General features: G+C 39.6%; 1 protein-coding gene across 2 annotated transcripts in view; it reads left to right on the top strand.

Moving 5' to 3' along the window:
• The window catches only part of rgs7a (regulator of G protein signaling 7a), a 52,945-nt gene that overhangs the window by 25,556 nt on the left and 14,527 nt on the right, over nt 1–12,862 (top strand). For both annotated transcript variants that reach the window (XM_063491723.1, XM_063491722.1), the window contains exons 3-4: nt 1,065–1,161; nt 7,102–7,152. In XM_063491723.1, the coding sequence (XP_063347793.1) occupies nt 1,065–1,161; nt 7,102–7,152 (148 nt within the window). The remainder of the gene's footprint in view (nt 1–1,064; nt 1,162–7,101; nt 7,153–12,862) is intronic.

Below are 12,862 nucleotides of genomic sequence, written 5' to 3'. Positions count from 1 at the left end.
ATGCTACATTCTTAATTAAAATCTAAAACATTATCGGTAAAAAACGTGCAAGTCATGTACGCTGCATATCTTCCTGTATGCAGTATTACTGCGATATAGTTACAATATAGGTTTGCAGTCATCCATGTCATGCTAGTCTAGAGAGGTTGAAAAAAGTGGCAGCTTTTTAATGCAATCACACTATTCATACATTTTACAAATAATGCCATTATTAAATAGTAGAGTTATGTCTATGTTAAAGTGGACAAACCTTGAGAGAATCACTACAACTGAGGTTTGTGTGGTGTGTGGACCAAATAAAATGTGTTGATTTCTACGTACATATTTTCCATGTGTATATTTTTACACTGAGGGAAGTGTTTAGGGAGGTAGCTTGGCATCCGATTGTGGTGACGTGTCAGCACTATGCTCTGCTCTGCTTTGCTCCCTTCTGGGTGTTCTTGGAAACATGTCTGCCTTGTGTTGCCCTGCCAGGCCCTCGAGACAACTCCCAGTGCATTTCGATCTTTGCCATGTGTGCAAATGTTTGTGTGTTTGCATGTGTGCCAGTATGTGGCTGTATACCTGTTTTTGTCATTTCTTAGTACGGGTTTTGGGTCTGATTTTAACTTAATGTTAATGCCGAAGACAATACAATGTATTTTACAGTACTGATACTATTTCTAATGTTTGTCTCTGTTCTGCCAAGTTCATGTATGTGGTGGTTTGAGTACATAAATATAATGCAATGGATAATAATGACAAAAATTCACTGCTAGAACTCCAAAATTCAATAGAGACTGCAGAATCCAATAAGTGAAGCTTACTGGTGCTTTTATGTGACAAATGACACACATCAGAGAGATTTGTCAAAGGAGAGGCAGAAATCTGACAGCTGTGATGGTTAGTCACTAACTTTCTCGCCTCACTCTCTGTCCCCTGGAGACGTGGCTGAACCACACAGAAACATGTTTGTATCTGTTGTACCTCTTTCTCTCTTGCACACACACAACCTCCACTTACTAATACAAGTTCACGGAAAGTACTCACTCTCCCTTCTCTTCCACTGTCCCTGTCTTGTGCAGATGGAGGAAGTAATAGCACGCATGCAGGATGAGAAAAATGGCATCCCCATCAGAACAGTGAAAAGTTTTCTAACCAAGATTCCCAGTGTTTTTTCAGGTGAGTTTTCTCTTCTCTTCTCTTCTCTTCTCTTCTCTTCTCTTCTCTTCTCTTCTCTTCTCTTCTCCCATTTATTGACTCAGACTCTCTTCGGGCAAAGAGTGCAACTTTGCAAAGGTTGAAACATATTCTGAATGGCAGAAGAGGAATAGTGTGTATAAGGAGTGGTCAATGACAGGTAAAAATGTGGAGGAAGAGCATGACTGACAGTAATTTCAGAGTTGGGAGGGTAAAGTGGTGAGAGATCTTGTGGTGGTGATGTGGTAGATCTTGTGGTAGGCATATTGGGTACAGTATTACTATAATATAACTTTTGCTTAAAAATGTTTTCATTAACACTGGCTGTTTTTGTGATCTGAATGCACTGTTTGGTTTTGCTAGAAGTCTCAGAGGCTTTGTGCATACAACCAACAGTGACATGTGAAGAGATCTAAAAAATGTTTTAACAGTGAGCAGAAATAAATGAACACAGGCACATAAATTTAAATCGCTAACTTAAACAAGAAACATCTGAAATATCAATAGATATTTCGGGCTTTAAAAAAAGGACTAGCAGTCATCACATGACATGTCTTCCATACAGAGTATGCAGCTGTATTGATTAATTTTAGATCTGGCCTATATAATTGCATAATTCTGTATAAAATATGCAAACAGCACAGCTAGCACGCAGCTTTACCAGTTACATCTGCAGGAATGGAACAGAACTGCAACATATGGTGACAAGTTCTGTTGCTCTGCATGATTGCATACAACCTGATTTTTAATAAATTTGGGATAATGTGTGTGACAGGATAAAGGACCCACGCACACAGTGTTGCATGTTGTTAGGTATTTATTTACAGTGTATCCCACATATCTGTGCAGCTTTCCAGCTGCGTCCCTGTGCTCTGCAAACCACACACAGCTCCCCTGTCAGGTCCTGGCGTCCTACTCAGATAGGGAAGGCATGATTAGACAATGGTCATCAGCTGTTCTGGTCAGCCTCCTCTGATACCACACTTTGCAAGTGAGAGAGGAAGTCAGCCATGACTACGGACCACCTTGAACAAAAGGCTGGAGAGCCAGATACCACCGGGTGATCTAGACGTTGGCATCCTTCATGCAATGGAGCCACTGTAGCCGGGCGTGATCCGAACAGAGGCTGAAATGGCGGTCCAGGAGGTAATAGCGAAGAGAGTCAACAGCTCACTCTTTTTCCACTGTACTGTACCTGGCCTCCCGCTCTGACAAATCTTGCTGATGTATAGAACAGGGCGGTCAATCCCCCCTTATCTCCTGGGACAAAGCTGCCCCCAGCCCCAGCCCAGGGAGGGAAAAGTTAGGAGTGTAGAGCAAGAATTCTTTACCTGCAAGAATGCTGCCTGGCGCTGCTCCAAATCTGGAACACCCTTTTGGGTGAGATCAGTCAAGGGGCTGGTCAGGTCTGTGAAGCTGGACACAAAACCGGGCGTGGTAAAGTAGATAAACCGGCCCCAAGAACCGCCTCACCTGTTTTTTGGTCTTGAGATGCAGGCAGGATGCGATACGAGTCGTTTTATCCATATGTTGATACACCTGCCCGCCTCCCAAATGGTACCCCAGATACTGTACCTCCCTCTGTCCAACCACACACTCCTTCTGGTTTGGCGTGAACCCCGCCTGCCTCACGGACTCCAGTACCATGGCAACACGCTGCACATGCTCCGCCTAGGTGTCACTGTGGATGATGACATCATCCAAGTAGGAGCAGCATATGCACCGTGTGGATGCAGCACCCGGTCCATGAGGCGCTGGAAGGTGGGTGGGGCTCAGAACAAATCGAGCAGAAGTGTCTCATATTGGTACAAACCATATGGAGTGGAGAAGGCCGTTTTTTTCCTTCGACTCTGCAAACAAGGGAATCTGCCAGTAGCCCTTGGTTAAATCCAGTGTTGTGAAAAAAATGAGCATTGTCTAACTGGTCCAGGAGCTTGTCAACCTGTGGGATTGGGTAGGTATCAAACACTTCATTCACCTTGCGGTATCAACAGAGAACTGTATAGAACCACCTTTCTTCACCACAAGAACTATGGGGCTACTCCACGCACTCTGTCTTCTATTACTCCCAGTTATACCATTTCAGCAAATTCCCCCTGAACAATTTGCCTCTTATGTGCAGGTAACCTCCAGGGCTGTGAATGCACCGTCATGCCAGAGTGCATTTCAAAATGGTGCTCTGTGAGAATGGTATGACTGGGCAGGGGAGAGAAAACATCTTCAAACCACTGTTGCAATGCAGCAACATCTGCTCTCTGGGCCTGTGTGAAATGGTTATCACAATCGGGTAGGCAGGAATGGTGGAATTTGGCCGCTCAGTCCTCATCTCTGTATTTAACCAGGCTCACCAGAGAAGTGGTTTCTTGGGCTTGGGGCATATTCTCTTGTGATAACCTCCCCAATGTGTATAGCTCAGCCCTTAGGTCTAGAGCGTATTGAATCTTAGCTGAGCTTGGACATTCATGCCAGTTTTCTTTAATCAGGTTTTAAAGTCTTATTCAGCCATTTCCTCCACCAGCCTGTCAGTCTGAGGGTTGTAGGCGCTGGTCCAAACAGATTTAATGTCCAGTAATTCATATGGCTCTTTTAGTGTGCGAGACATGAACGAATGCATAGGTGAAAGGTTGGACTTCTGGTGATAATCCCCAGGTGGGAGGCCCAGTGGTTGACTACCACCTGGCAGACATCTTTGAAGCTGTTTCTCGCTGCTGCAGTCAAGCTGAGAACTGCTGCTGGGGTTTTGCAAGAAAGCACCTGGAGCAACCTCATCACCCACACCTCCTTTAGCCAGAAACATGCCTCTGCCATGGCCTGAAAGACCTTGTCGAAGGTCTGTGGGTCATCTCCCTCCCCCATGCTGTGAAAGGACCTCACTGGGGCCGGTGCTGGTGAGGAACCAGCTCAGGCAACCAGACTCTCCAACACTTTTGTCTGGTGCCCAGACTGGTTCTGCAGCTGTTCCAGTCGACGGTGATGCACCGCTGCCTGCTCCCGATGCATTGCCAGCAGCTCTTGCCATCTAGGCCAGTGCCTCAACTGGCTGGTTCGATCGTGATTCAGAAATGCCACTTCCTAGGTCGCACACACAGGGCGTTGCACATTGAAAGGTGTTTAATATGTTTTCTCTGCGCAGCTTTCCAGCTGCTTCCACCGGCTCTGCACACACTGCTCCCCCGTTAGATCCTGCTGTACTACTTAAATAAGGAAGGCATGATTAGATGGTGGTCATCAGCTGTTGTGGTCAGCCTCCCCTGACACCACACCCTAAACCCACTGCTCTCCTGCAGATGAGCCACAAACCACACCCCAGCACAATGTGTAAAATGTAAACAAAAACAGGATTAAATTATTTCTAAGTCAATAAAACAAAAAATTATATTATTTTGTCAATGATATGGCAGCAAAAATAATATGATAATAACATTATGAATATTGAAGCTAAGAAATTTTTATACTCAGTTTTAATGCTGAACAGGGGCAGATTTATCACCGTATCCCCTGATTCTTTTATCCATATCCTACAAGTGTCTCCACTGAAGACTACAGACTGTAGTTTTTATAGTTACTGCTAGAGTTTTTAATGCATTGATGCCTGAGGATCAGAAGATCAAAGCAATTCACTACTGTTTTTTGGCCTTGTCCCTTACAGGGATGTCTGTGGATTTTCTGATTGTTGTGATTGGATAATAAAATGAAATCCTCAAAGTGTTTCTTTATGTTGAAAAATGCTGTCCTTGTGTTGTTGAACTATTTGCCCATGCAGGCTTTCATAGAAGGGTGAAAAGGTAAATCGACTGCATTTTTATAGCATCACAGACAATTCAAAGTGTTTTATACCGCAAGCCAAAAATTCACCCCTTGATGTATACATCCACACAGCACTTTTTCTATCAAACACTTACACAACAATGATACATAAAGAAAGTTTTCAGGACCTAAAAATAAATTTTTTCTGTTTTTACTGGCATTTTTTCCCCATTTTTTCTGTGTTGTGCATGATACCTACTCCAATAGATTGCGCCACTATTTCATATCAAGATACTTGATATGTCTGTGATACAAGATGTCTGTGTAGGTGTGTGTGTGTTTGTGTTTCCAGTGTGTTTTTGCTGTATTCTCTGTAAGGTGGTGTTGCGTTTATATCTTTAAGTGAGCAACAGAGCCATGGCTTACAAAATGTTGCTGGTGAAAATATTTCTATAGATGCTCAGAAATATATCACAGAGGTCAACAAACACTTCATATTTCTGTTTTTTTTCCAAAGTGATGTTATGGCATGAACCATTTACAGTTCATTCAAAAGCCTGAGTATAATTGTTGCCCTTTATTTATCCTTAATTGTTATTATTATTAATATTATTGTTATTATTATTGTTTATCCTTTATTTAATGATCAGCTTTATATTGATTTTATGATTTTTATTTTGTGTAGAAGATATTTGCCTTTAGATTACAGTGTAAAATTATTTTTACAGCTTTTAATAATAATAATAATAATAATAATAATAATACAATAATACAGTTTCATACTGTATATAAATTAATATACATTTTCTTTCTATTATGTATAAGCATTAATGGTCAGCTGTTAATGCAACTGTGTGGTGTAGTATTTAAACAATACTTCATATATAATTTATTTTAAGAATAACATGGTGATTGATAGACAACTTTAGTTTTTGCTGGTTTTTCATGTTATTGTCTTATTCTGAGGCATGCATACATTTGTACCCACACACACACACACACACACACACACACACACACACACACACACACACACACACACACACACACACACACACACACACACAGAAGAGCACAGACCAATCTATGGTCATGATATTAATTAATTCAGAGAACAGCCTTGTCAGAGGATTATCTTACACATCTCATTTAAGCTCTCTCTTTGAAAGTGGGTCAGATTTGGTAGTGTGAAAATGAGGTTGTATTAATGATGTTAATCCATGGAAAATCTCATCTGGTTATGGGGCTCCAAAAAGCGAAGGGGTGCAAGACAAAATGAAGACAGACTGAAAGGGAGCTTGATGGACAGAGAGACAGCCACGGGGCTCGACTGTCTCCCTGCATGAATTCCCTCGTGTCTCCATTTCACACCTTTTTTTCCTGCCGTCTGTGGCTTTCGTCTGCACACACACACCTTCACCTGTCAGTATGACAGACAGTAATAATAGCTTGCAAAATATATATTTAGCCAAAGTGCCAAAGTCACATGGTGCACTGTGGTGTGAAAATGCCTGGGGACGGAGGATGCTGTTCTAGGATTTGAATGTGATTCATTTTCAGGTGGAGAAGAGGCTAAATAGCATCCATCATGTAAAATGTTTGTTCATTCCAGAAAAATGGCAAAAGGAATACACAAATCATCTGCAAACCACGAGCATTACTCAGATGTTTCAGTTGTTGATGATAGTCTGTTTAAAATAGGGCCACAGCATCTTCCTCCTAATTCTTCTCAGGTTTTTGCTTTTGTGCTCTCGTTTATACCCTCTTTCTCTGTTTAGACAATATTCTGATCTGTTCTCATTTTAGATCCTGCCACACATGTCACAATCTGTATAAGACGCTTCAAGTCAGATAGATTATTTTAATATACTACAAAATATAGGCGTCATTATCCAATTGTGTCTCTCTGGTCATTTATATTTATGGACGTCACACAAAAAGAGCCAGCTTGGAGAGGTACACAGAAACAAAATGGTAATGGATCACCTTTTACCCACCTACATGGTGCAAGGTGAGAGGAATTGGTATGCACTGTGATAATGAGGAGGGTTGACTAGGGTTAAGAGTTTCATTGTTTTCCCTTTCATTTGCATCTCCTGCAAAATGTGTTCCAGCACAGCGTGAGCATATTAGATATGTAAGTGAGTCATATGTATATGCTTTTCTCTATTTTAGGTTCTGATATTGTACAGTGGATGATGAAGAATCTGGACATTGAAGATCAAGGTAAAAGCCAAACACTGAAATGCTTATTATTGGTGTATGCGTTCTGAAACAGAGGTGGCACCAAAGTTGCCCTTTTGACATCAGGGTCAGCAAATAGATCGGCAGTAGTGGACAGCTTGTGAAAGCAATTTATCACATGCTTTCCACAATTTGTGCCAATATTAAAGTTGACCTATTGTGCTTTATATATAGACACTGTAACATTGTATTATTGGAAAACATTGCATGTATGTAACCTCAAGTAACCCCAATAATCCAGCGTTCAGTTTCGCAAAGCTGTTTCTGCTCTTTGCTCTGTATGATATCCCTAATGTGAACACACACAGACGTGCTGTTCATATATTTTCTTTGTAAAGCAGAGCCAATCAGAAGAAAGCAAGCTTAAAGAAAGAAAGAAAGGACTGAAAGGACACTGGATTAACTGAGAGGTTTTGCAAATGCACTGAACTAAAAGAACAAGATTAAAACATTGTTACTAACAAAATTGTGGCATATTTTTACTGGAGCCACTTTACTGAAATCTAAATAAATACAGCCACTAATGCACTTCCATTTTCATTTCCCAAACATCAGTTTTCTCAAATGGCCCAATTAATACTAAAAATACGAAATTTCAGGATGACATCATTACAACTGTTTATACCATTCCTCGTGTTTGCTGGTGGCATAAATGAGAGGACAAGTGCTGGTTAGATACTGAATAACTTGAATCCAGATGTGTTGTCACTTAGCTCTAAAATAAGGAGCAACACTTCACTTACTTGCCGTTTTGAAACCTATGTACCATATCATATTACAGTAAGTAAAAGCCAGTTTGTTTTCTTTTTTAATCTAGTCTTTTTGTGTCCTTCAGCTCGTTTGATTACTCAGATTTTAGCGCAGTATGAAAATGTAGAACTGGACTGCCTTGAGAGAGCTGCCGAATCATTAGTTGAGCCTCTCATTGCACATAATATGACTCAAAAGTGGGCAGGGTGAACTGTGACAAATATGGGAAGTTAAAACCAAGTGTTTCTTTTGAGAGTTTCTTGTGTATCTGATCGTGTCTGTGCAATGTAGGTGTTTTTACTTGGATATTGGACTGGTTATGTGCGTGGGTGTACATTTCAGTCTACTCTAGTGGTTGCCTCAGTATTGTACAATCAGTTCATACAGTAATTGTGACTCATCAACTCACAGCTCCTCTGTGTGTACGTAAGGATCTACCTGTTTTATGAGCTGTGCATGTTGATATCATAAAGGTTGTTATGCATGTATTTAAACTGGTGTGTGGGTGGTGGGGCGACAGTTGAAACAGCATATTTATGATTTCATGTGCATAATGTTAACGGTGGTGAAAAGCTAGATTGCAGAGTTTTGAGACAAGTGGACAGATTGTCCTTGTGTGATTTTTTTTTCATTTCCATTTTCGTTTTAATTATGCTGAGGAAAATACCAGTCTCTGAATTTTGATATTTGCTCAAAAAAGATTACGACTGCATTATTATTTCTGCATCTGCATCTAAGGCATCTGTAATATGCTGAAGAATGCTTAATGCGATGCATTGGAACAAATATCCACTTCTGTTGGATTGTCACAAAAATCTGGCAATAGATTTTATGTCATTACATCTACAATACCCAAAATACTTTGTTGTGAGATTCATTTTGATGAAATTTATCCGGAACTGAGTTTTTATTTATTTATTTATTTATTTATTTAACAAGGAAGAGTCTAAAAACATGTGTCGACAGATGTTTTTTGTCCTCTCGGACTACTTTTTTTTAATCTACCCATTTTGCTTTTTGCAGCACAGGTGCTGTTATTTGCCCTGTGGTAAACACAGTGTTGTGTATAACTAAATGACTTTAGCACAGAGCAACTCCTTGTGGGGCTGACAAACAGCAAAGTGAAATGCAATTAATTTGGCTCACAGCATGATAGCAGCAAGTTTATTATGTAAAAGCAGAAGAGCTTGTATCAAAGTTGACTGAGGCTGTAGAGCTCTTTTGCTAAATGAACGCCACAGATAATATACTGCTGCAGCCCAGAAGAACTCATTATCATCCTATTTGGCCGTGTCTATAGTCTCCAGTCTTATTTTGATTCAATTTGGCATTGGATTAGATAAGAGAAATCCTTGCCTCAGAAGTTCTTGACAAAAGTTTTTGATGTCTTTGCATATTTTAGCATAAGGTATGTCACCAGAAGCTCATGACACTAGCACAGTAATTATACTTTGCATCATCATTCGCTGATTTTTAGAAAACTATTGATTTGTTTAGCATATGAACTGCTGGCAGTAATTGCTTACCACGTTTGTCATATTCTGCAGTTCTGCTCATGAAGGGGACTGGACGCATAAGGAAAAAAATGTGAACGAGGCGCCACTGGCTGACATGATCAGCAACCTTAACATTTTGTAGGTCAATCATTTTCTGAAAGCAGACTAAAGGCAGAAAGATCGTAGAGCAAGCACCAGCTAAACATGGTTATAGTCCCCGGAGAGGATACAAAACATCTGCTGATGCCTATGGGTCAAAAGACTTGAGGCAGTGCTTGACTGCAATGGATTTTCCACACTATATTAAATTTATAGCAAAGGGTTTTTAATGCTTTGACCCACTTTGATTACAGGTTCAAAAGTAATCCACTTGCTTGCTGGCTGTACATCTGTGGTAAAAGAGAAAACACAAACAGCCAGCAGCAAATTCAGTATAAGTGAAATTCACTAAAATGTCATTTAAAATGTCCAATATTGCTGCCAAAACACCTCTGAAACAGACCTGGGCAGGCAGGGCCTCCTTGAATCCCACTTGTTCATGATAAGGGTCTGGTCAGGGAGGGTGGAGGTGGTTTCACACTTTGGGCTCTTTGTTGCTATAAAGTGGGTATGCAACAATGCTTCCATGGATTGTGCATATTAAAGTAACAACATGTAAATACCAGGGCCCAATGTTTTTCAGCAGAACTTTGTACTGGAATGAAATGATCAGTGCTACACATGTCACCTGTCAGTGGTTTCAGTATTGTGGCTGATCAGTGCACGGTTTTAAAAATTAGGTTTTGTTATAGCCTACAGCTCACGGAGATGAAACCAACATTGTTTGTTTTGTTCAAAATTGCCCACAGCATAATGGGAACCCTGCTGGGAAAATCTCAAAATAAATTCATCCCAAAGGGGGGAAGAAAATCAAGTGAGAGTATTTATGAAACTACATATTCTCTGTTGGTACTATTGATACACTCTGTGCTATGACTTAACTTTGCTATATTATCCTTTTGATTAGGTCATAAGGGTCGCAAAAATATAATCAGCTCCAGTGAGTGTGGTCTGCTGCTCTTCTGACCTCTGACCTGCTTATGAATGAATCACTAATGTCATTAAACAGGCCTCGAGTGTGGTCAAATAAAATAGACTTGTGTTGTAGCTGAAATGAATTCTATGACTCTATAAAGCTTTTAAATATACATAAGGTCTATAAACTGTAGATTAATTATCCAAAACATTAAAATAAAAATAAAAAACACATAAAAATACAATGACAAACAATTGATCACAATATACACTGTATAAATTAATCTTGTTTAGTAGGTCACTGTGGGGATAATCTAACCATATAACCATATAAATACACAAATCACAGTCACCAGACCACAACAGAGCATCAAGACAAATCAGTCAAGTTGTCAGGGAGTGTGCTCCTGCGTGTTATTAAAGGTGTGAATTACATATGAAGGAGCGTCTAATCTGCTCAGTGGAACAGGGAACAGTAAAGTGACCTCTGAGGGAGGACATGTGGCTCATCAGAACAGCAGGAAGAGGGTGCCTAAGGTTCTGATTAAAGATTTTAGTCTTCTCTGTCAACCTTCTTCAAATCTCCTTCTCATCAGACTCAAGAGTCACTCCTGCAGTAGAGCACTAGAGACAAGTTTTTCAGCCAACTGAAATCACCTATTTGCACACTTCTGTGCTGACATGCACATGAATACAGTTTATACCTCCATTGTTTGTGGGACAGTGTTATTTTACTAATCCTTGTATTAGTTCAGTTGTGCATGAATCCATTGAGTGCTCCTCCTTGAATGATTAAAAGTGTGTATTTAATTGACTTAAAATACATATTTACTTTACTTGAAATTGACTTTATGTAAAAGCACTTTGGTGTGCTAGTCTTTTAGTTCACTGCTTTTGGGGCTGAGCCTCCTGACACTATGTATTTAAGCACATTTGAGTAACTTAGATTAAAAAGAAATTCTTTATTCAGATCTTAGACTTTTATAATCTTTGTTTTTCCTATGAAATATTAAATAGTTTAACTCTTTAAATGAAGCCATATAAGAGCCTTTTCTGAGAATTATTTACTTTCCTTCCACAATTTCTAAGAGAGACACTGTTTTACTTCAGCAGCTCATACTGTATAGTACAAACCGTAATAATCAAACTTAAGCCACAAATACAAAATCTCTCTGTTTGTCTTTAGATAAAGCTCAGGTGGAAAAGTACTCCCACACTCCACATGGCAGGGCTCCAAACTAGTGGGGTTTTGGCACATAACTGGTAATATGATGAAATCAAAGGGTGTTTTCTCTCTGGACTGTAAGGCTGGCCTTTTTTTGACAGTTTGACTAATTCTAATCCAAGGTTTAGTCACCTATAAAGCTTATGTTATGTTAAAAGAAAGCCAGAAGCTCCCTTGCTGCCAGGACTTAACTTTATACAGTAGAATCTTTTCAGAAAAACTAGAAATAAATAAGATTGGTTATGTTTTAATGCATGAAAAACCTTCATTTGACTGAACTGACATTTTCAGATTTATTCTTTTTTCCTAATAACACTGCGCACTGTTTGCAAAAGCTTAAATGAAATAAATCTATGCACTGCACACATATTTTGTGTGCATTTTCAAATTTGTGTGGATTTTTCAACAGATTCAAATGAGAACAAATTACCTCAGTTGCTGAAATATAAGAGACATTAGGCTCTAATTGCATGTCCACGAGGTCATTTTTCATGCTGTGCTGACCTTATTGCCATCTGACATTCATCCCGTCTTAGATAAATACCCAAACAAACATTCTGTATAAAGGTTAAGTAAAGAAATTCAAGAATAACTTGATTTTTCCATGTAGTAAATGTTAATTCCGCTATTATGTTAAATATATCACTTTCTCCTTTAGAGTTTATATATAGCCGATACAGAGGGAGGGATTTGTTTATAAGTAAACAGGTTTAAATAACTTATGAGTCATAATTTATTAATAAATGGAGCCCAGTCGCACACAAACAAATGCATACACATAAACATCCTGACCTCTGAAAGCGGTGACAGCCACCTCAGTGACAAAGAAAAAGCCAATCTATATTTATCACTCACTCACAAACACCCAGTGTGTGTGTTAGAGTGAGAAAGCAGACATGTGCATATTTTATGGACGCATAGAGTAAGCTCCTGCTGTAGCGTTCGTAGCTCTGGCAATTTAGACAATGTTAAACATTTCTATCTTTTCATCTCTCACTTTATTCGTGTGTTAGGACAGCTTACTTGGCAGAAACAGTCAAGGGCAACACTGTATGAAAAAACTATTCATAATGAACTAAATACGGCAGTATCAAAAGAAAGCCATCAGCCCAAAACACAAACTGTGACTGATAGATGTCGACACCGCGAAGGACTTACAGGTTTAGAACAGCAGGGAGGAACTGATGGCAGACGATACACACTTGAT

This window comes from Pelmatolapia mariae, linkage group LG13 (genome assembly GCF_036321145.2).
Source record: "Pelmatolapia mariae isolate MD_Pm_ZW linkage group LG13, Pm_UMD_F_2, whole genome shotgun sequence".
NCBI classification, from domain to species: Eukaryota; Metazoa; Chordata; class Actinopteri; order Cichliformes; family Cichlidae; genus Pelmatolapia; species Pelmatolapia mariae.
This window is presented reverse-complemented; position numbering and strand designations above follow the sequence as displayed.